The sequence below is a fragment of the Chamaea fasciata genome, unplaced genomic scaffold, assembly GCF_029207755.1.
Source record: "Chamaea fasciata isolate MVZ Bird 193981 ecotype frontalis unplaced genomic scaffold, bChaFas1.0.hap1 SCAF_6, whole genome shotgun sequence".
Classification (NCBI taxonomy): domain Eukaryota; kingdom Metazoa; phylum Chordata; class Aves; order Passeriformes; family Sylviidae; genus Chamaea; species Chamaea fasciata.
Window position 1 is genome coordinate 53,586,680 of NW_027094091.1, and position 23,573 is coordinate 53,610,252.

Sequence of the window (23,573 nt, forward strand, 5' to 3'; positions counted from 1 at the left end):
GCTGTTCATAACACGCCCATTTGTCATGCTTCACATCCACAGCCTGTTAGTGGGGTGGTTTCTGAGGAGCTGCGTGGCACAAAATGACCTCTGAACACTCTGGACTGAGCGACTGCATTTATGCTTAGAAGCAGAACTCAGAAGCACAGTCCCTGGAGCAGCAGAAACAGCAACATCTGCCTTGGGCTGTGAGGAAAGCTGAGTCCTCAGAGACACAGAAGCCTGAAGCTGTTTCCTTCTGTCAGCTATTCGACTGAAGTCACTGGGAAATTACTGAGGACAATACATCCAATTAGAGACATCAGTTCTGCACCTCATGACAGCACTATGCAGCAGGCATAGTTCCTTCAGTAGCAAGCAGTAAAATTACTCCCAGGCAGGCCCGCAATTCTTTGAATAACATGTGCTGCAAGCAGCCTAGCCAAGGACTAGTTTTCAGTTTGCACAGCAGCTCTAGCACAACTAGATAGTAATTCAGAATATAAAGGAACTTTAGCTTTGTTCTTTCACTTCTGCACTGCAGACATCTGTAAGCATCACAGGTGTCCCCTACATCTCTCCTGGTAAGCAGGTTTGAATAGGTTATGCCATTGCATTTCAGAGGTAGCTAATCCCAAACAATTAAATGGTGCACGCTCCAAGGAGATTTGTTTGGGGCTTATGTTTTACTAAATGAGCTAAACAGACCTGAGAGTCCGTGACTCAAAAAGGCAGACAAAAGCTTTGGAGCGAGGAAAACCTACAAAATTTTACATGGAAGTGAGATGAGTTTTACTAAATTGTAATTTTTCCCAATGATTTTTATCAAAACCATCCACAGGTACACAGCAGGGAAAGAAAATACTGAAGGAGACAGAATCTACTATCTGGATAGCAGACCAGAATTAGACATTGGCTTGCAACCTGCTTAGAAAAAGCCAGTGGCAATCTGGATTGCTTTTACACCAGAACCCTGGTGCACTCGTTTCTTGAATGTTGTGCTGAGTCTGGGCATTGTATTATCAGTAGGGAGAGGTCAGAGCTGAAAGAGAAAAAATTGATGAGCAGATCGTTGACTTGGAATGAACAACTTGTACAGTATGAGAAAGATTAAAAGTACTGAAATGATTTATGCCAGCTGAGGACCTGAGCTGGTGAGTTTAGTTTTGGCCACTAGCCAACCTAAAGGGTGAGAACAGGGCCCAGTGGTCTGCAAATAACTGAAGGCTATTAAATACTGAGGAGGAAATTAAATGATTTAATGAAGCACACAAAGGTGTAACTAGAAGTAGTTGGACTTAATTAAGGAAGGGAAAATTGTAAATGAGTGTCCAGAAAGCTTCTTGCTAATGAAATATAATAGTCTGAAAATCACCTTTGCCTGAGACTTAAAACTGGGTGTGACAGAATACAAACGTCTTGAAGCTTGAGGAAATTTATAGTGTGATTAATTTATAGTTGCTTGCAGCCTTGGGCTCAAATATGTGGATCTCACCTTCTGCATGCCATCGTGTATGTTTGAGGGTCATATGCAAAAACACACTGTATTTTTTCCTACCTTTAATGTGTATCTGCTCCTCTTTCTTTTGAAAAAGAAAAACCCATAACCCAACACAACAAACAACTCTAACCCAAAATCTCATACCAAGGTATGCTTAATAGAGACCTGACTTTATGGCTAAATGGAGAAAAGCAACAATAACTGTGTGGAAGAGTAGCCAGGATAGTCCTTGCCAAAATTCTCAGTTTAAGATGTTTTCTGAGCTGTCTCAAAATTCTTAGAAAATGTCCTCCCTGCAGTGAGGGTCGTGCAAAGAGACTGTGCAGTCCCGGGTAGGAGAAAAACTTGCCCGGAACAGTCAGGTACTTCTGTGATGTAAAGAAGAGACACAGAACTGTTGCTGCTCCCCTCACATTAAAACCAGTAGCAACAGGAGAGGAGAGTGACATTTCCATTTCTGAACAAACTGTGAATCAGTAGCTCAGATATTTGAGATACAGAGATTATTCTGAATTTGCTAAAATAGCCACATCTGAATTTATTTCACAGCTCATTAGGGAGCTGTGTATAATAAATTACGCAGCATGTTATGTTCAGCTAACCTGCCAGCTCCCTGGTTTGTTTTATGCTCTGGGTTGCTGAGTGTGAATAAGCAAATAGTGCCTATTCGACCGTTGTCTCATTGTGCAAATGACAGAGAAAGTGACTTGACAGAGGGTTTTTTTCTTTCCATCAAACCTAAAGTGGTTTCTTGCAAACCTAGAGGTGATTTTTCTGCGCTCTACATCCATGAGGGCTGTTTCCAGTTGATAAGAAAGGACACGTTAGCAGGAGGACAGAACTACCTAAAGGCAGGACGGTTTATTTTTCTTTCCTAATCGTTGCTTACAGAGATGGTTCCTCTCTGCGCAGTGCTTTCCACTGCCAACTGGACAGGATTTCCAGAGAGGCTGGAGATGTCTTGTAGACCTCATGGACTTGCTGAACAGAGGCTCAGCCTTGCCATTTTGTTATTCACATTGGGCTGTGGTTTCATCTGTGTGCCGCACAGCACTGAGCAGAGGGAAAAGGCTTCACTTCACTTTCCATATGTAATAGCTGCATGTTTTGGTATTTTTACTTGACTATGCAGTCCCAGTTTGTTTTGTGGTCCCTGTGAGAAGACACAGTTACTGATGTGAGGGATAGCAGCAAAGCAGGAAGAATTTCTTTATCCTTTTTATAACCAGTTCAGCTATTCGAAGGAGAGGGAGGGACTTCCTTCCTTCCTTCCTTCCTTCCTTCCTTCCTTCCTTCCTTCCTTCCTTCCTTCCTTCCTTCCTTCCTTCCTTCCTTCCTTCCTTCCTTCCTTCCTTCCTTCCTTCCTTCCTTCCTTCCTTCCTCGTCTTTCTCGTTGTTGTTGTTGTTCTTGTTTTTCTTTGTTGTTGTTCTCCTCAGAATTTGAAGCCTGTTCTTATTTTTGCTTCATTTTTTTTCCTTTTGTGTTTCACAGTAATTATCCCACATAGGTCTCTGTAGAGTGAGAAAATGTTTCATTGACTTCTTTGGTGCTTCCTAGGAAAGAATAACTCATTACTGGGACTAGTAAAAAACCCCAAAATATATTTATATATAAATATATAAATATATATTAAATATATATAAATAAAAATAAATAAATAAATAAATAAATAAATAAATAAATAAATAAATAAATAAATATGTTTGTATGTCTAATGGTATTTATACTTTCTCATAGCAAAAGCTTTTAATGATGAACAGGAAGCTTTGGGGAGATGTCTCACTGTGGTGTGTTTCCTTTTTCTGTCAGTATCATCCAGGATAAATTTTTTTCACAGGCTAACTGTTCCAGGACATAATGACAGCTGTGGGAGATTGTGTGGGGACAGCTCCTGTTCTCTATTGTGGCATGTTTGCATTAAATTTGGTCTAAATACAAAAACTGTACTGATGGTCTATACAAATTTCCCATCTGGTTTCACTAAATCAACTACATCCATGAATTTGATATGTATTTTAGATTGGAGAGGGCTTTATTCAGTGTTCCAGGAGTTGTTAAAAGGAAAAAAAAAAACCCCAACAATTATTGGATAGTCTTATCTCATATAAGGAGTGTCCTTTGAAGGAAATCAAGTTTCAAACAGATAGAGGATTGGTGATGGACTCAGATTCTTCCATGAAGTAAGTCACAGTGTAGACTTTAATTTCCAGGCTGGTGTTAAGGGATCAGTGGCTTTCACAGGTACATGAAAGCAATACACAGGTCTTAAGGCACCTAAAACCAGTTGCTGCATTTTTAAAACCAGCCACTTCAGCTGCTGGTGTGGTTGTGTGGCAGACTAGCTTGTGCACTGATCCAGCACTTGGGAACTGTGAGTATAACTGGAGGCAGACTCTGCCATGCCTCTGTTTCACCAGCTGTAGCCAGGGGAAAAAAATTGCACTCAACTTCTTCATATGTGTGTTGATGACAAGTGCTCTGTTGGAGCCAGGCACTGGGGCTAAGAAACCTGTCTTTATTCCTCTAAGCAATTGGTAACACTTCTAAACAACCATCCCCTCCACACACACGTACACCCAAACAGCTTTGCAAACTCCTGATGTTTTCTGACACTGATCTAAGTAAAAGGTGGAAACAATCTGCTCTGTGCAACAGAATAGAAGGATTTCCATTTTCTTGAAACCGTACATTCCACCTTAATTGCTTTCCTGTAATAATATAGCGATATGGTGTTGGCTTTGTATGAATAATTCAGGGCAGTAAAATGATAAACTTATCAACAGAAGATGGCTTACAGTGATTATTTAATGCAGTCCATAGATATTTCAAAGACAAAAAGATATATCTGCAGGTGGAATGTGACATGCTACATTGAGAATGTGTACAAATGTATTAATGCTATTACTGGGGTAGAGGAAAAATAAGAGTCAGCTGAAGATAGTGAATAAAACATTTTTATATTCCCTGAATGTACGCCATCGTCTTCTAGTAAATAATGAACAAAAGATCTTTGCAAAATTCAGATAATCTTTTGTGTGCAATTGGTACACTGTATTTTATGAAAAGGAATGGGAAGACTGGAAGAAGACACAGGGTTCTTTTTTGGTGAGGTGGTTAATAAATGTGGCAGTATGTGTGCAGCAGCAATTTATAAGGGGGCAGATTATACAGGTGGGCTGCATGTATCAGCGAGTGCTGGGGCTTTGCATTAGAAAACATGCCCTGGGTGCAAAAGCACTTCTTTCTTTGTTCCACTTACTGCCCTCAGTCCCCCTGCTCTGCATGGTGTGGGAGCAGTGACCCAAAGGAGCAACTGAAGGCAGCTTAAAAACAAAACATGAAATGTTACAGCCCTGAGTTTCCAGGATGCAGTTGTGTTTTGTGCTGCCTCTCGAGCCCAAGCTCACGCTGGAAGCGGAGGAATTGCAGGAAACAACTTGTTGGAGCAAAACTCAGTGGCTACTAAAATCTCCTGACAGCTTCAGCTGTGCTAACAAATGTGAGCTGGGGGTGAAGGGCAGCCCACATTTCCACAGGTCCCCAGTCCCAGTGGTGGAGCATTTTGCCCACTCAGGAGGCACTGTGGGCACAGTGGCACAGCCAGCCTGCTCAAGAACCCTGAGAACTACTTGGAAGACCAGCTGCTGTGGAGAACAAAGACTGAAAAGATAAAGGCTTTGAATTTTTAGAGATGAGTCTCAAGTAATTCCTAAGTTTGGACCACCATTTGCTTTATGTAAATAGACACAGTAAGTTCTGTTTACCCTTGGGAAGCACCTTGCAAGCACCACTTAAGGTGTGCCCCTGAAACAAGCTTGAAGATTTCTCCTGTATTAAATGACCTTGTTAAATATGCCTCTTTCTCTCTCTTTTTCACATTCCTCCCCTTTTAAAGTGAGCCAAAGGGGAATCTTCACTCTACAGTGTCAGAGAAAAAGAAAAAAGTCTTAACTTAATTCTCTGGTCTCTTTTTCCTCCCCATTCTATTACTCTTTACACTATTCATTTACCTGTTTACTATTAAAATAACTATCTGATGGTGGCATTACTTGGTGAAGTGATACAGTTATGCTAAGTGGAGTGTGACAGATGAATTCCATAATTTGAAAACCTGCTAGCTATGAGGTAGCAAGCAGTGTCTTTTTTTTCTGTCTTTATTGACTATTAAAGTGCCACATTGCAGCTCATACTATTCCCGTGACATGGTTTTCCATGCAAAAATGTCCTGGGGCTTTTTTTTATGAAACCAAAAAGTCTTCCCATCTGTGTTCATGTGGACTGTGTAATAATAGGATAATTTGTTCAGACCAGAGAAAATAGTTTGTTTTGTTAAGAAAATGGCTTTTCATTACCTTCCTAGAGTGTGATTTTTAAAATATGTTAATTAGAACCTTGCATATTAATTGCAGGGCATTCAAGTGCCATTGGCAGTGTTTCAGTATACCTGTGCCAGAGCTGCTGCTGGCCAGGATGTGACTGGGCAAAGGGAAATATATGAGGTTGTATACAGCTGGTCCAAGTGATCCTGATGGGAAATCTGACCACAAATACTTAATTCCCTTCTGTGATTACTTTCTGGTCTAATTACTTTGAGAGAAGATAGAATGATTGTCTTTTCAATAAGCTGACATAGTTTTTAGATTGAAACTGTAAAGCATTTTTCTTCAGTGGAGGTTTCCATTTTAATGGACTAGGAGTGCTTACAAACTCAGCTTATCTCATTTTGGCTCAGTTCAGCAACAGCTGAGGAGTAACTTCATTAAACATGTGCTGTGTGGCAGGGGAACATTGCTTTGCCAAAATCTATACTTATTGTGAAGTATATTATTTTAACAAGGGAAAGCCAGGATTTCATTATACATTTATTCCCATAGTAAAGATAATTGTATTTGTCTCTCGTATAGAAACTTTCATGGATCTTAATAAATATGAATTAAACTTAACTAGCCATTTACTCTGCAGAAAAATGATAAATATCCATCTTTAAAAATCGTTCTCAAAGTAGGCTGTGATTTTATATTAGTAAATGCTGTTAATTGAACTATGTGGGGAAAGTGAAAGCCCAGATCTTGATCTTGGTTGCCCCCTAAGGAGTGTCGATAGATATGTTGGGGCTAACAGATTTATGCAGGTGTTTCCATAATAAAAAAGCTTGCCTGCAAGTGTTGCTGTCAGAATGGTGGCCTTGTCCTTCCCTTCCTGGTAGCAGGTGTCCATGTGCACTGCTCTGAGAATGGAGTAGTAACTTAAGTATAACAGGAGTCCTGAGCTACAGGAAGACTTTTTGTAGCTGAAATCGAAGCTGCAGTTTTTGATTATGTACAGCTTGGTGGGATCCTTGCCTACCTCTTCTGAGATGTCTGCCAGTCTCAGGATTTCAGCCACAGAGTGACTAAAGCAGAGCAGAAAACAGAGCTTCCATTCCTTGCCAGTTTCTGGTGGTTGGAATCTAGAAGGATATTCAAAGAACCGACCTTAGGTGTGCAATTCCATAGAAAAGGAAAGGGTTTTATTTCTCAGGCCTGATTCAGGTGCCTTGATTTACCTTCTGTTCACTGTGTATGTAGGAAAGGTATAAAGTGCAGTTTCCTGAGCTGGATGGTGTAAATAGCTGTATATTATTAATTTCTAGTCCAAAATCATCTGAATGAGACAACTAAACTGAAAACTCTTTAAACCTTTTATCCCATAAAATGTTAGTATCTCTTTTAGGTTTCACAATATTTCAGTTTTTAAGTTCTTCATTCAGTTACTTTTAATCAAGAACATGAATGTTTTGGTGTTATTCAAGCAAAATCAAGTCTTTTCTGATTGCTGCAAAGAGTTTCATCTCAGTTTGTGTTGTTTCAGAGCTCAGCCTCCAGGTCCCTGTGCACTGAGCCTCCTGAGGCCTTCAGTTTTGGGTAAATTCCCTCTGGCCAAACGCCCAGTCCATGCTAATGCACTTGCTGTGGTTTTCAAAATTCTGCCCAGATGGTCTTTTCCTCTGGAATATTTTGTGATGCTCAACCTCCCATTTTCCTCAGGGGAGAAATATATAATTTAATTTGTGGGTTTCAGTAGTCTTACTAATGACTTTCTGCTTGTTCTGTCATTTTTAAGTAGTTACAGATGCTTCACTGGCACTTTTATATTGTCCTGCATTGTTTCCATCAGTTGTTGGATTTCAGGAGGGAGAGATGTAAACTGCTTCAGCTTCTCTGAGACAAAGCTGACAGAGCTGTTGAAAACAGCACACGCTGCTGCTGAATGTTTTGCCTTTCTGGGTTGCATTTTGCAAGAGAGAGCAGGAAAAGTATATTCATGAGAGAAACTACTGATTCTGAAATGCTTGTTTCTCAAAGTCCAAAGGGCATCAAGTCGGAAACCATTAACTTTTGGCTCAGAACTTGCCCTTTAGCAACACACAGAACATTATTAAAAACCAGCTTTTAAGGATTTTGCCAGTGAAGATGCCTGACAATTTCTTTATCACCATCTCAGCAGTGCTAACTTGAGGTGTGGGCCTGAGGAGCTCAGCCTGTCTCCCAACCCGAGTGTGCCAATGGCGATAACTCCAGCCTGTGCATCACCTACAAGAGGGGACCTTCTGGGCTCTGTGCGTAGCCTTCCTGGAGCCTCTGGTGTTCTTAAAAACACCTCTCTGTTTAGGAGTGTTTTAAAACTATGTGCTGTGGTACTTAGCATATAATAACAAAAAATGATAAGAGCAGAACAAGTAGAAATTATTTTATCCTTGCCTTGTGGTAAGCTGTGCAAAAGAAAGATAGAAGGGTGCTACATTCCTGTTCTGACAGAGTCTTTTTCACCCTTGAGAGCAACAGCTAGCTGAAAACAGAAATATTTTCTGGGAGTAACATCAAGAGAAAGTAATTTTTTTTGGCCCTGTTCATTAAAGCTGTATTTTTGTTGTTGATGAAGAACCAAGTGATTAAGTTTAAATGGGCATTAGTCTGCTAAGGGAGGGCTCTGAAAGAAGTATTTTGAGGTGGAGTTTGTGGTTTTCTCTAGGTAGGTAGTGTCCTCTGCTTAACTTGCTTACAACAAGCTGACATCAGTGATCAGTCAGCTTTGCTCCAAATGCTGTGAATTCAAATATTCAATTAGAAATCTGAGACTCTAATACCTAAACCTACAAAGACAGTGACTGAGTCTTTTAAAAAGTTTCTTTCCTTGTCTTTTCTTGGCTGCTGTGCTTTTGCATGTAAAATCAGCTTTTTTTAAAATGACACTCCCAGATCCTCTGTACTAACAGCAGCAACAGCAAAGCAGGTTCCTTACCTGAAAAGAAACTTGCAGGCACAGCCAGTTCTTCCTGGGGCTGACATACCACCAAGAGCTCAGGCACAAAAACCTTTAAACTGGATGGACTCAAGTACAGCATCTCTGCTGCTTGTATGTGGTTTGGTCTCTGGGGAAAGTCACACCAGAAAGCAGCTGGAGCAATGTCTTTCACGTGGCAGTGATGGCCACAGTTGTCTGCAGCTCTGCAAAGAAAGAAGAGGGACACTGTGAAGGCACAGTATGGCTGTCACACATGCACAGCCTGTGACCCAGGTCAACTCACACCTCCCTGTCCTTTCAAATGCAGGCATTCTCCAGCCTCCTGCTGAAAGACAGCACAGGTAAGCTAGGGTTCTTATTAATATAAAAAAACAACAACAAAAAACAAACAAACAAACAAAAAGAATTTATGTACCTCATCAGATTGTTGTACTTAACTGCAAGAAGTCCCACTAGGCAGCTGTGGATATTCCCTTCCCACCATTTTATTTCTTGCCCTGGAAAACTACAAATGTGACACTGAATTTTCTTTCATTTTACCCTTTGTATATGAACTGCACCTTCAGCCTTTTATTGTACTTCCTACAGCTGGATATAGAGAGAGGGCATTGTTTCTAACCAGGGACTTTATTTTACAGCATTTTTGAAGCTGTCTGGGGAACTGAGTTGCTTTCTGCTACAGGAACTCATCTCGTGGGAAGCATCTTGATATCTTACCTCTAATCCTCCAGTGTTGCTTCCCAGACTGTTAAATGTCAGGGCTCTCCTTGTCACATCTATCTCTATGACCTTGCCCCCAAGATGGCTATGGAAATTGCAGGAATGCCTTACAGAGACAGTTGTCAGCCTAGGAACAGCATCAGTTTGGTTGTTTTTTTTTTTTTTTTTTTAAAGCTAAGATAATTTTGACAGCTGGATGTAACCACACAGTGGTTGTCTTGACATTGTTTGCAAGCTGGTCGCAGCCATTCCTGACTGAGAGCTGTTAAAATGGAGATCAGACTCCAGAGGTGTGGAGCGATGAGCTGTTGTCCTCATGTGCCAAGCAACAAGTGCTGCCTGTTGGCAGCCCAAGCTCATGTATCAGTTGTGTCAAGGTTTTAGAGTCCACTGTGGCAATCTTTTGCTTTGGCTTTGCTTGCCTCTGGAGCCAAACTCCTTACCACTGAGTTGTCACATGCTGACTAATATAAGCTGCACTCAGCATCTCTGCTTCTGACTTGCAGGACAAGGGAAACCTGTGCATTCAAACCTCACACAAATTAGCGCATTCTTCCTTGCCAACTGTGCTGGACAGAAGAGCATTTTTTACATTAAAATGCTTCTGTGCCAGTGTTGGTGTGATAAAACAAAGCATGGATAAACTGGGTTATGCCAGCAAAAAATGAGCCAGGTGGAAAATGCTCTATTCACTAGGAGTGCAGGTGTTTCACGAGAAGCCACAGAGGCATTTCTGGAGTGAACAGTACCATTTTCCTCGGAGCTCAAGCTTAACATTCTGTTCTTTTCAAATTGTTCCAGGTTGCTGTGTGGCCACAATAATACCATTACAGAGATGAAATACACTCTTGTTTGTCTCTCTATTTCTTTCTGGTAGTCAACAATGGAAGAGAAGGGAGGCCTGAAGCTCACATGGGTTCCATCCTCTCATGCATAGGAGATTGCCCTGATGTTGTACTGAGGTTCATTGTGCCTGTGGGCACCTATCATGTTTAGGCGCGAGCAAAACTGGCTTGTGAGAGAGCCAGCTCTCATGGGTCAACATGACACACATGGTTGTGCTACTGGGCTCCCCATGGAGCCACCATTTTCTGTGGTTCTGTCAGCATCCCCTGGATTTCCCGGTGAAAGGCAGATTTTATTTCAGGCCGTGTGGTGGCTCCAGGTGCTGTGAGGATGGCAGGTTTGATGAGGTGGTAATCCTGAGCACATGAACCTGCTCAGTTTGTGGCAGTAAATCAGCGACATTTCCACCTACACCTGCTGCCAGCAGAACCGCCTGGCTCAGCACTGCTTCCCATGCTGGACCAGACAGACCCCAGCCCCAGCAGAAAAGTGATCTGTCCACAGCTGAGACTCTTTCTGCTTCCGAAGTGTAAACAAGGAATGCACTTTCTTGCAGTACCTTAAATAGGATAGATTTCCTGCACTGTTTTGAACACCCCTAGTGAGGAGAGCATAGCTCTGATGCAGGCTTGTCAGAAATAATGGTCTAAACAGAAGGCATTATCACAATACTCAAAATGGGGCAGGACCACTGTTTTATCAGGGTTGTCACTGGGAATGATAGTAGTCTGGGGGCAGAAGAGCCTTAACAAGAGAAAGAATTAAGGAAAAAAAAGATAGTAATTTATTCTGATGAGCATGCTTGCTTTTATTCTCCCCCTAAATTTTGCGTCATAGAAACATTTTTCAAACATTTCAAGTTTGAAAAAACCTAGCACTAAACAACAGCTCTAATGAAATGAATAAGGTGCTTTTTTACTTGTCTGGTTTCAAGTTTCCAGTAATTCTACTGTTTCTCAAAATCATTCCGCTTTGAAAGAAAATATCACAAGAATATTTTTTAGTCACAAAATGATTGTAAAAAAAGACTGATAATTTAGTTCAAGGACTGAGAGGGAGTATTAAAAATGTTATAATAAATGGGAACTTATAATAAATGGAAACTTGAAAGTTTGTGAGAGAAGGAGGTTATGCTGACAGATGTTTCAGAAACCTAATTAATGAAGCCCCGAAATGAAAAAGACTGAGAACAGTTTGGCTTCTTGTACGAGAAGAAATACCATCTAACATTTCAAAAGCAATGAAAGACCAATCACCCCAAGAACTTCAGACAATAAAGAAGGATTGTAAATTGGAGTTAGGTTTCTTTTTGTCATTATAAACTTTTAAATGTATCTCTGGATAGAACTGTCTGAAAGATTGTGATTATATTTTTTGACAGTTACTGAGATTTCAGGATTTTATACATTCTACATCAGCAAACAAGAGCTTTTGAATATGTTAATGTTGAAATAGCTTCTTTAGAAATCTGTAGGTGTTCTGGTCAAGGCTGTTCTTCCCTCCTACTGGTCAGAAGTTATTAAAGAGACCAGATTGTTCTGAACCTCAAAATCTTTTCATCCAAATGAGTAAATCTTTTTGACTGCTTCAGTGTCACTGAAAAATGCATATTTGAACAACATTTTTTTTTTCCCCTGAAATTACTCCAAGTGACTCCAACTTCATCTTGCAGGTAATAGTTTTTCCCAAATGAAAGATGCACCTAATCTCAGCTGTAAGAACATGGATTTGCCAGTTCTGTAGGGCTGCCATTTGTGAAAAATGGCTTTGCCTTACTGTATTTCTTTTCATTATCCTTACTTAGTGGCTGATCAGCTTCCAATAATGTGGTTACTTGATCTTATCCTGTGAAATTACAATCCATTATCTCATCAGGGTATGTTTTCAGTGGGGATTTTAAAAAATGCTGTCAGTAATACCTGTACTCAGCTGAAATTAAGTGAGGGCATGGAGTGAGCTTCACTGCTGCAAAGTACAAGGTATCAGCACCTGTCCTTCATTAATCTGCTCACCCCTTTCTCTTTATGCTGTGAAGTGACACGATGACATAAAGCCACGATGAAATCCATGGAAACTTGCTGTCTGCCCATGCTTTGAGGAGTCTCACCCACCTAGATGCTGCCTTGTTTGACAGTTTTGCTGCTGGGCTGAGATCGACAGGGAGCTCATCCCAGTGGCTTTCCTCAGGTGAGCAGTGGCACACGAGAGTGCACAAAGCCTGTTGTGAAAAGCTGAAATAAAGCCAGACATTTGTAAGCCAGTTTCTAACCTCTGTTAATTGAGGTGCCATTTTATTAGGCAGAATTGATGATGCAGTAAGGGGAGTCACACTACATTAAGGCAAATGTATGAAAGCACTTATTGTCACTGAGAGGCAAAAGCAGTTTGAGGACATGCTAAAGGATGAGTGTAATGCTTTAGGGAAAATTCTGCAGATAAAGATCAGTGGAGTTTTCTTTAAAAGTAGTTCTTGGACAAGTTTGGGTAACATTTTTTTGTCCTATTTCTAATACTGCTTTCTAATCTTTGCCTCAAAGAAACAATGGGGTAAAAAGCATATTGTCTGCGCAAGGACTTAAATACATAGTGTGTTGATCTCCCCATCTTTCTGCAAAATGCCAAGACTAGCTTAAAAATCATAGACTTTGTTTCGAAATTTTAAAAAAAGTCCTTTTCCTTAGGCTTTTTGAAGTCAAGTTTTCAGATGTTCCTGTATCTTTAAAAGGGCTACACATTTACCTGAGTGAAAGAGAATGACAAAATATATAAGTTAAAAAAAAAAAAGAATTTTCACATAGCATTTCACATAGCCATGTATGTCCACATGCATAGGGGAGAAGACCTTATGCCTCAAATAATGGAATAGCACAATTTCCACTGTTTTCATGTAAACAAGAACTGAAATGTCACAGCTGTGAATATGCTATTTATTGTCAGTGACCTTAAAAGACTGGTCACTTTTGAAGATTCATTTGGATCTTTTCATCACCAGGAGCATCTTTTTGGGCTTCTTCCATACCACAGTCCAGCAGATGCCTGTTACAATATATCCTGCCCATCATCAGATATGAGTTCTGTGTCAGGCTGTACTTATTTTGGTAGAGAAGTAGGTGTGTGTTTGTGTGCTACAGGGGCTGGGGGTGGAGGTTTCACAGTGCACTGCTTGCAGATAGAATTACTATCCTGTATTTCAACTTTGCTTATTTCCCTTGTGGCTCTCATAGATGTCTGTGGGGGATAAAACAAACGTTGACTTTGGATTTGATTTGCGCTGTGAATTTGCTTCTAATTGGCACCACTCACACCAAAGTTTAAAGTCAATATTTTCAGTTTTCAAAGTCAGAAGGATAAAGCCAGGCTACTACAGTGAGATTTTAAACGGCTAATGAAACATCACTGGTATGGCCAGTGGTAAAAGCTCCTGCAGGGACAAGGTGGGCACTGGAGATCTCGTGGCCTTGCTTGCAAGCTCCTCCTTTGACTGTCCCTTCTCTCAGCCTCTGAAGGATGTGGCCTGAGGCTTGTGGCTTTTGGCCGTGTAATGTTTCCACTGCACAGTTCACAGGGTCAGAAAGGTTGTCATCCTCTGCTGAGGAGCCCTGCCAGTGTAGCTGAAGAGGAGAAACATGGGTGTATATCACTTTTACCCTGTCCCCTAGCTGGTGTGGTTTAGTCCTGACTTCAGCATCATTTAAAATAGCTTTAGGATTGTTTAGTGTTAGTCAGGACACTCTCCTTCTGCATCTTTCTCTTGTCCATTGCGTATTCAAGAGACCTAGCTTCAAGAGAGAAAATGAAATTACCTGAGTAGTTTTAATAGGAATGCTGTGGAGCTGCTTCTAAGTGGCATTTTGTGTGCAAGCATGGAGATAGAATGTTTTAAATTGGTTTTATGATTTCTAAGGTAGATGTGTGCAGGCAAAGAAATGCCAGAGGTTCATGCACAGTAGTTTTTGTTCGATTTTTTTTTCTCCCTAGCAGCTACGCTCATGCTTAAATTTCTGCAATGCTTCAGAAATACATTTCAGTTGTTATTTAATTGTAATGGATAGCAGAATCAAACCAAACATCTAGATGCAGTAGCCCCCCAGATAATCTGGTAAAGCTATTCCTAAACTCTCTGCCAGATGAAGCCAGGAGCCAGACACACAAATTATTGTCTGTGTTCTTCTAAATAAGTAGATTAGATCAGGTTCTGAAATCCTTCCTTGGACAACTCAATAAAAAGACACTGGAAGAACAGCTACACTCCTGCCTGGCCCTGAAAACATGAAATCTAAGACTGAAACAGGGAGATGTCAACAGTGGTGGTTAGACCAAGCACAATACCAGATGTAAGGGCTGCGCAGTTGCTGAAAAAGGTGTGAGGCCAAGGGCCATGTGAACACGCTGATTCAGATCTCCAAAATGGCAGAATCTCCAAAAAATGGCACACTAAGGTAAGTGTGACCCTGGCAATCTGCTTTGTTTTAGATTTCATGACCTGGGGTTCTGAACCCCACATGTCTGTCTTGGGGGCAAAGCCTGTGGGAAAAGAATAACCCTGGTCCTGCCAAGCATTTGAAGTGTGTGGGATAAAAAAGTGACATGTGAAGGGCTGCTGACAAGCATCTGGACTGACAGAGGTGACCCTCTGCTGCTGACTTAACAGCTGACATTTTGCAGGCTGAAAGGAGATGACCAGTTTGCTGGGGAAGGAGGAGTTCAAAACATAACCAGAGATGAAAAGCAACTTCAGAAGCGCCTTAAGGCCCCAGCTGAGATCTTTTGAAATCCCTTTGTCCTAGGCTGCCTGCAAAATGCACGGTGCAAGAGAATCTCACACAGGGACAGCATGTGGAATAGGAAAGGAAAAACAGGAGAAACGGCAGCTCCCTAACACCTCACAGGAAATCAGTGCCATGAGCAGAAACACAATGCTAAGTCTTAGCCCCTGATCAGTGGTTTGTTACCTATTTTGTCATGACCAGCACAGGCTGATGCTTGTTTGCAGATATCAATTAGAAGGGTGCAAAAAAATCCTTTACAGGTGTAACTTTTTCCTGAAAACATAAGCAGTTCTATTAACCAGAGATGATGGCAAGGCTGTGTGACTTGGGGGCAGGCATTCTCTGTCTCCTTGAAAAAGTGCCTTTCAGAAGGATGGCTTAACCAAGTGCCTGCCTGTCTCCAAAAAAGCTCATGTGAGCTGAGTGCCAAGTGAGGAGAGGAGGCAGAGCCACACTTTGAGAAGAGTGGTGCCCATTCTTGCAGCCCCTCCAAAATATCAGCCCCTTATATGGCCTGAACTTCAGTGCGAGTTGAAGCTGTCAGAGATGATTTAATTCTTGCTGAGTGCTCTTTGACTCCTCTCAGAGGCCCAGAATGAAGCTGAGGTCAGGGGCTGGGTGGCTGCTGGCTGCTAGCCCCGCCACAGCTCTGGGGACAGCACCTTATAGCTTTGTAATGTGGATGAAAAAATGTCACCATAGGGCTGATCACTCGTCCCCATGTGCTGGGACTGCCCATCTCCAGTGCTGAGGACTGAGATGAAGTTCAGTAACTGCACTGAAAGGAAAGATGTGCTTTCTGTCCAGTAATTAATGTTTCCCTTCTATGTGCACCTCCACACAGAATGGGCTGGATGACTTCACATTGAGCTGGAACATACAAATCCATTGATGCCCTTTCAAGAAAGTGCAGCACTTGTTACAATAATGGCAAAACCATCACAGCTTTTATTCATCTCCCTTTTAGAATTTGGGTTATCAGCGGTAACTCTATCCCTGATTATTTTTGGTAGACTAGCTCTCATCCACCTTATATGCAAGCATTATGTCTGCTGCAGTCTAATCCTAAATCCATAATACAACAGAGGGAGGAAAGGGCCAGCCACCTTTAGGGAAGCTCTCCTAATCTATGTCAGCAGATCTATGTTTGGGTCTGTAAAGATGGTTATTCATCAAAATATTGACATTGCAAATGATTAGCTTGGATTGAAAAAAAGGGGAGTATATTTTTGTAAGCATTTTCCTGGAATTGGTTCAGGTATTCAAGTGTTCATTGGTCAGTAATAAAATTCTGATCATTTAAATGTCTGCAGTAAATCAAAAGCTTTTTTTCTCAGCAGCAGCAGCAGCTCAGATGTTATCCTTTTAAATGTTATAAATATACCCACAGTAATGACTGTAACACCAGCTCCTTTATATACACAGAAATTAGTCTTGATGATCAATATTATTCTTTATGGGTTTTGAATTGAAATAAATTTAGAAATTTATTAATATATGCTATTACAGCTCACTTATTCATATAAATCTTACAGCTAAAAGGGGATATTATATTAGTTTGTCTCATCCCTTGTACAGTTTCTTTAGAGTAGCCTGTTCAAATAAGTGTATCTCACACTTGGATTTTAGGACCTGTGTGTTCTGTGGTCTTCAGGTGGCTGTTTTTAGCAAGCTCCTCACAGTAAGACAATAATTTGTCATTCTCCCTGTTGAGACTAGCTTATACCAAAATTTCTGCTTGCTATATTGACTCCACCAAGGTGATGGTTCCTTGAATCCCTTTCACTTAACCTCAGAGATAGGTGAACTTCTTTCATACGATATAATCTTGTTCAAGTCTAACTTTTTTTTTCCTTTAGATGCTCACTTATCCTGCACCAGTGGCAGGACACAAACTGATTACAGTATACTCTAAATTTAATCCTGTTTTTTTTGTAGTAGAGGATCAATATTGTTGTACATCTGCATCCCCCAGCCAGGACTTTCCATTAACAAATCCAGTGAAGGCATTCCAAGGCTGCATGGTTGCATCACCAAGCAGCGGGGACTTTTCTCTTAGTCTAAGCTACTTCAAAATTTGTTATGTCATGTGGGCATAAAGCATCTTAACTATGACTTAGGGTTAGCTCCTTTAGTCAGAACTATGGCTAAAGAACCATTAAATTTTCTCTAAGTTACAGCAGAATCAAAGAAAAGAGACCTGTTCTGTTTCCACCCTGCATCCCAGAGTGGACATTAGTTAGTGTGGTGACTTTTACCTTGTAGAAGCTTTTTTCCACTTAATTAACTTTCTCAGTGTAACAAACCCATATAATTTTTGTAATAGTGATTGTCATTTTCCTGAGATTTTACCATGCAGAAATGCATTCAGAATTTACTCTGTACAAAGAGCTGTATGCAGAAACTCCTGGTGCCCTTCTAACATTGTAATCCTAGGCAGCTCAGGGAAATATAGGGAGAATTTCAGGATGGAAAAGCACTGCAAGTTCTGTTAAATCCTATTAAAAAGCCATGGAGAAATGAAGTTTAAACAAGGCTTGAGGAAGCTGCTTCAGAGAAAATTTGTTGTTTTATATAGTCTTTATTTTTATCATTAAAACTGCTTTTGTTTTGTTGCAGACTTGCCTTGTAAAAATTGTCAGGAAAGAGTAAGAAAATAGTGAAATGATCCAAGCCCTGAATGAATGCCTTTAAGGTTATAATTTCCTTTCCTTCAGTTGATTTTTCCTGGCAGAACAGTAAGGAAAGCTCTACCCCATTAAATACCTGAAAATCCATAGTGCTAAAGCCAAGCAGATATTTGCAAATATCCCCTGAATTTTGCTGATGAACTCATGCTATTTTGTTAGTAGATATTTCTGGAGTAGATGACACCTGATGATGATGATTCTAGAATAGGTGACATTTATATCTATACATATGTGTCTACATGGATATTTTAAATGTCTGTCTCAGTGGGTAACCGTGGAATTTACTACATTCATTTCCGGTTGCCCCTCCAGGGCTATGGAATTTCAGGATCTGATATCTGCTAACAGGGAATTTCAGAATCTCTTGTTTCAAATGCTGTTTTAAATAAAATGAAAAAAAGAAAATAAGAAAGCAGCAGCATCAACATGGGACATCACTATAGCAGATTAAATATAGACATGGATTACGGAGCCATTGTTTTCACTCTTGCTAAATAAGACAGTACACTTAAAATGGAATGCCACTTGACCTTTTGTGTCTCGTCAGTCTGTGGCTGTATTTAACTGATGCAGGGAGGAAATATTTTCCCCTGGAACTGTCCCCTGCTGATATGACGATCGCTGCTGCTGGGTCACACCATGCTCAAGAGGCAGAATCCCAGCACTCCAGAACACAGCAAGGATCTCGCAGCCGATGGAGGAGCTCTGTCCATGTCTCACAATGACTCACGCTCTTTTTTCAACTTATCTCAGCTGGTGCTCTCTGCTGGCCAAATCAAACCATCACCAGCGCTCAAACATTCAAAAATCACCTACTTTGAAGTAGAGATTGTTGATGTGCAAAGCAAGAAGCAGATCTGCATTGTGGACAAGGTGAGTGTATTATCCCTGCACACTGGAGCTGTGCCTGGTTCTCATGGTGCCAGTTCATGGACTTTGTTTTCAGTGTGTTGTGGTCTTATTCTGTGGTAGGAATACTTTCATTCCTTTCTCTGGGAGACACTGAGAATTCCTTGTGATCCACAACCCTGGGCTGGTCTTCTCCAGGATTTTTACAAATAATCCTGCACTGTTTTTTTTCAGACCTCCTGGCAGCTCTGTGGACTCAAAGTTATGTCCTTAGGCTGACTCTTGACACTTAGATTACAGTGTCTATTTCAGAGCACAACATTAAACGGTTGTTTCAGAATGGATACTATTTTTTAATACATTTGTAAAGCCTACCATCTCTGCAATGCAATGAGTACATGCTGGCACCTAAATGTACTCAGCTGTGCCCCGCTCATTAGTTTGGACCTGGCAATTTTTAAACTTTTTAGTTTTAAACAAAGGGTCTTAGCTAAAAGAGGTGTTTTGAGGTTTTGTTTGGTTTGTTTGTTTGAAAAATGTGAGTAAAAAAATATAAACTACAGCCAAATTGCTTAAGTAGGTTGAGAGGACTGGGTAGGACGGAAGTTTATGAACCCATATATAACAGCTAAAAAATGCTTCATAAATATTTTCATTACCGTTTTTGTGATTCACTCTCCCTCAGTGAAGAGTTGGTCTCTTGCATGCCGTGAAAATGGGAATCTTAATCTATTTAGCCTATGGAATTTTTCAGTGAATTAGTGGAGTTTTGAGACTTACTGTTTTCCTAGAGAAAAAAAAAAATCCCTTATCCTCATTGGCAACAGCTGGAACAGGTAGATAAGTTTGCTTCAAATGTTTAATTTAATGCCTTTGAAATATGCAGGGTGGAATACTACCAGATTTCCAGTGTTCTTGGTCATTTAAAGGATTTTTTTTTGTAATTTGTGTGCCTAGTTAAAGGTAAATGTGTCATTTGTTCATTTTTAACAGGGCAAAATATTTTTTGCTATTTTTTAAAATCTAGTCAAAGAGGAAACGTACAAAATTGTCAAACAAACAGGATGACTAAGAACAATTAAGAACAATTTTGATGGTAGTGTTCACATTATTGAGTGGTATTTACACAGTTGTTAGCTTATCTACATACATTTAGAATTAGATTTTGATCAAAAGAAAGACAAATCCGTTTCTTACCTTGAGCTTTCCTATAGTGTCACTAAAAGAAGTATAGTACAGAAACAGCGCATTTCAGGAATCCTTCCATGTTGCATGCTGCTGGGATGATACCAGACCTGTGTTTTAATCTTTATTCTGCGTTTTTCTGACCCTTAAGATTTTCTACACCTCCTCCAAGCCATGGACTCTGCCCCTGTAGCGGTGAAAAGAGAGACATGAGTGGTGATTGCTAAGTACTCTTTATTCAGAGGTAAAATACACACAGGGTAGCAATAACAGCTGGAAGTCTCTGCTCAGAAACAGAAATATATGTTCAGTTTACATGGCCAGCAGCATGGACTTTTTAAAATATATATTTTTGGCACAGTACCAAGGGATTGGTACAAGTATAGTACAAGGCTGAGATTTCCAAGACTGCCCGAAGAATTTGGTTTCTGAAAACTTATTCACCTGACTATTTAAGTCCCTTTATTTGCTGTGATAATCCCTTCCTAAGTCAACCCTGAATGTACAGAAGTTGAGTTCCCTGCTTCCATGAACCCTTATTAGTATTGGTGAACTTAATTTCAGTTGGTTATTAGAGCAAATAAGAGACTGTTGTACTGGATTACTCATAATTTTCTGTTTAATTAAATATAAGTAGTACAGGCCCTACATGACACTTCTAATGCTTGTTTTCTGTTTGTGAGATTGTTATGATTAACTTAATTTCTTGAGTTTACATGTAATTACTGCTTGCCAGAATAGGAGAGAATAGGAACCACAGATTTTAAAATGTATGTATTTAGACTCTCACTGCATATTGCCAGTGGTTCAGAATATTATGATTTAGCAAATGCATTTATAATATTCTCAGATTAATAAACCAAAAAGGAAAAATTGTATTATAATGGCAGAGAGAAGAACCCTTTCTTTCTCCACCCAACAGAAACTCAGGCAGAGTGATTTAATGCTCAGTCCTATGAGGTTAAACACCAGGAGGCTGCTTCCAAGAGGTTGAGTTTCTATGAGATTCCTGAATGTCCCTATGAATCCCATTCAGATTAGTGGGAGCTCTGTAAAGTCTGCAAAATACTTTTAACTAGTTTCAGTATTTAGCAAGAAATAATTTCCTGCCCTCAATGCAGTATCAGGAATTTATAAAAGGTGTGTTTGGCTGTATCAACTTGAGAAATCAGTTGGCATCAATCCAAAGTTTTGAATCCAGCACAATTAATTCTCTGAATTAATTCTCCATTTGAAAAAAGAAAAAAAAATAGCACTATTTCCTTTGGTTTTCTTACCTATCTTGTACTTTTGGGAAGGATCAGTCATGTATATTAAGCGGTTATTGTAAGTTCTTGATTGTCTTTAACTTCAAGGAACAAAACAAATACATGTTTGTTTTTTAAGCCTTTAAAACACACTCACATCATATTGCAGGCTTTTCCACAACCAGGAAAGGCAGAAAAAAAATACTGAAAGGAAGCAGAAGAAGGGAAAAATCCCAGACATTTTGGTCCCACAGCCATCTCCTGCAGGAGCAGGGTTTGGAGGAAAATTACCTAATCTTGCAAAACTGAAAGTTAAATTCACATGAGTCAGCAACCCTGGCAGTTTCTTTTGCACATGCACGCTGTGAACATGAAATTCTTTATAGAACGATCATCTCTTTTATTTAATATTGTCAACCTGCTCTAGGGACTTTCTCTGCTAAGGATATGACATTATGCAAGTAGTTTGGCGCACACAAGCTTTTCCAGTGAGTTACTTAAAGAATTTAGAAGAGAAATAATAGCAGTGTGAGATCTTTTTCCCCAGACTTGCTCTTGAAATTAATTCTGAGGTGATATGCCATGGAGAAGAGTTTGCTAATTTTGAGAGATGTGGAGGAATCACAAACCAGCTTCAGCTTTATTTTTTTTTTCTTCTCAGTTATTCTACAAAATGTCCCCAAACTAGAGGAAGTCTCCAAACAGGGAAAGTTATTTAAACTTAGGCTGCAACTATCCTTAAAAGCAGTATATAGGTGCTGAGAGGAGGTGTCTTGGGACTAGGCACTGAAATTTTGAGGAGGGTACTAGCAGCCTCCTGCTCCACACACTGCCCATCAGAACAAGAGTCCAGGTGGCTGGGCCAATTTGCAGGACAGAATCCTGGGTTTTCCTTCTGCTTTTCAGGGAAGCAAACTCAGGAGAAAGGAGAAAGAAACCTGAGCAGAAAGGTTCTTACCCAAGCAGCCAAAGGCCTTACAAGAGCTGGTGCCGGAAAGTCACAATTATGAAAATTTAGTCAAGAAATTTGACCCATATTTTTACAGTCAAGGGATGGTAAGCAAGCCCTCACAACACTCACAGCAATACTGCATTTGTATTGTGAAGATATTCTGTAGTTGAAACATGAATCATACAGGTTTCTTGCTCAATGGCTGAAAGAAGTATTTAGCAAGGAGAAATCTCTTTGGCCAATGTGAAACAGCAGGTGAGCCTAGATGATCAAAAGTCCCTTTTTCCCTCCCAATTTATTAATTTGTATGGATGAAATTCCTATCTATTTGTAAAGAGGCAAGCATGTAATTAAAGATATTTTATAAGAAATATTTTCCATTAAAAAGCATCACAAAATGTCTAAGGACTTTGGCTTCTGTGTTGCTTCCAAAAGCCACCAAAAACAGCAGAACAAGCAAAAATCATCATGTCTTATAAATGAAAGAAAACAATTCCTTCTTTTTATTTTTAACAAATAACCCACTTTTTTTTTTTTTTTTTTTTTTTTTTTTTTTTTTTTTTTTTTTGGCCACCCACAACTTATGAAAAATATGTGGCTACTCAAAAACTGTTTTACTCATACATTGTTCCAAAAGCCTGATGTAGGTTGGTTTTAAAGTTATCGATGTGCAGTGATTTGATTTATAAATGCTGTTAAGGCAACTCATAACTGTTTCTTTTATAGCATTCATTGTATAATATTTTTTTCTTCAAATTAACTTGTAGTAAAATGTATTTTCCCACAAACATAGTGCAACGTAATTAACTTTGCATGAGTTGCTTTTAAGGCAGAAAGTGTTACACAGTAGAGTTTTTACAGAATAAATCACCTCTGGGGAAACCAGCAGAGAAAGCTTTTTCCCATCAAAAGGCTCAGAGTTCAGTAGTTTTGTGCTGTATGATTTTGCAAGTTAAGCTGTAAACAGAGGTGCAAACTCAGGTTTTGGCTACTGCGCCGTGACCCCCCCTTTCCAGAACACTTCCTAAGACATGCACAAGAGATCTTGCTTCTTCAGATGTGCAGGAAGAGCCTCTTTACGTGATGTGTTGCAAAGATGATGGAGGCTACTTTCCTACCGTTCCTTAAACCAGCTCTCCATCCTCTACCCAGTGCCTTCTCCCACTGAAATCTCTTTGTAAAAGCCAGTTAGTGATAACTGAACTTTTATGGTTCAACATAGACATTGGAGGAACTTTTAACCATATGTTTGTAAGCTGTAGGCATTGTTTGCTTGCAATGCCTACAATGAATGTCGTGGGAATATTGTTATTTTTTGAGAATTAAAACACCCTTGTGTCTATGCATCAAGCCACTCACTTGTATATACTCAACACTTCTTGCAGTTATATACTACAGTGTGTATATCACTACATCTTTTGCCAAAAATGGATTAGGGATTATTCTGATTGCTCTGAAAGGCCTATTTATCTCCAAAGGAGTTCATAAGCTTTTTTTTTGTTGTTGTTGTTTGAAAAGCATCTGAAGCAGCAGAGTCTTTGTACATGAAT

General features: G+C 39.9%; 1 protein-coding gene and 1 long non-coding RNA gene across 8 annotated transcripts in view; one reads left to right on the forward strand and one right to left on the reverse strand.

The window, feature by feature from the left end:
* Positions 1–2,074: 2,074 nt before the first annotated feature.
* The window catches only part of LOC136291387 (uncharacterized), a 278,854-nt gene continuing 257,355 nt past the window's right edge, over positions 2,075–23,573 (reverse strand). For 2 of the 3 annotated variants that reach the window (XR_010721512.1, XR_010721511.1), the window contains 5 exons: positions 19,837–20,011; positions 12,344–12,562; positions 8,763–8,968; positions 6,828–6,930; positions 2,075–3,034 (listed from right to left, as the gene is read on the reverse strand). This is a non-coding gene — a long non-coding RNA (uncharacterized lncRNA). The remainder of the gene's footprint in view (positions 3,035–6,827; positions 6,931–8,762; positions 8,969–12,343; positions 12,563–19,836; positions 20,012–23,573) is intronic. The other variant, XR_010721513.1, reaches the window with a different exon arrangement.
* TECRL (trans-2,3-enoyl-CoA reductase like) overlaps positions 18,393–23,573 on the forward strand; it is a 61,800-nt gene continuing 56,619 nt past the window's right edge. For all 5 annotated transcript variants that reach the window (XM_066186409.1, XM_066186407.1, XM_066186411.1 and 2 more), the window contains exon 1: positions 18,393–18,663. In XM_066186409.1, coding sequence (XP_066042506.1) covers positions 18,430–18,663 — 234 coding nt within the window. In that variant the 5' untranslated portion in view covers positions 18,393–18,429. The remainder of the gene's footprint in view (positions 18,664–23,573) is intronic.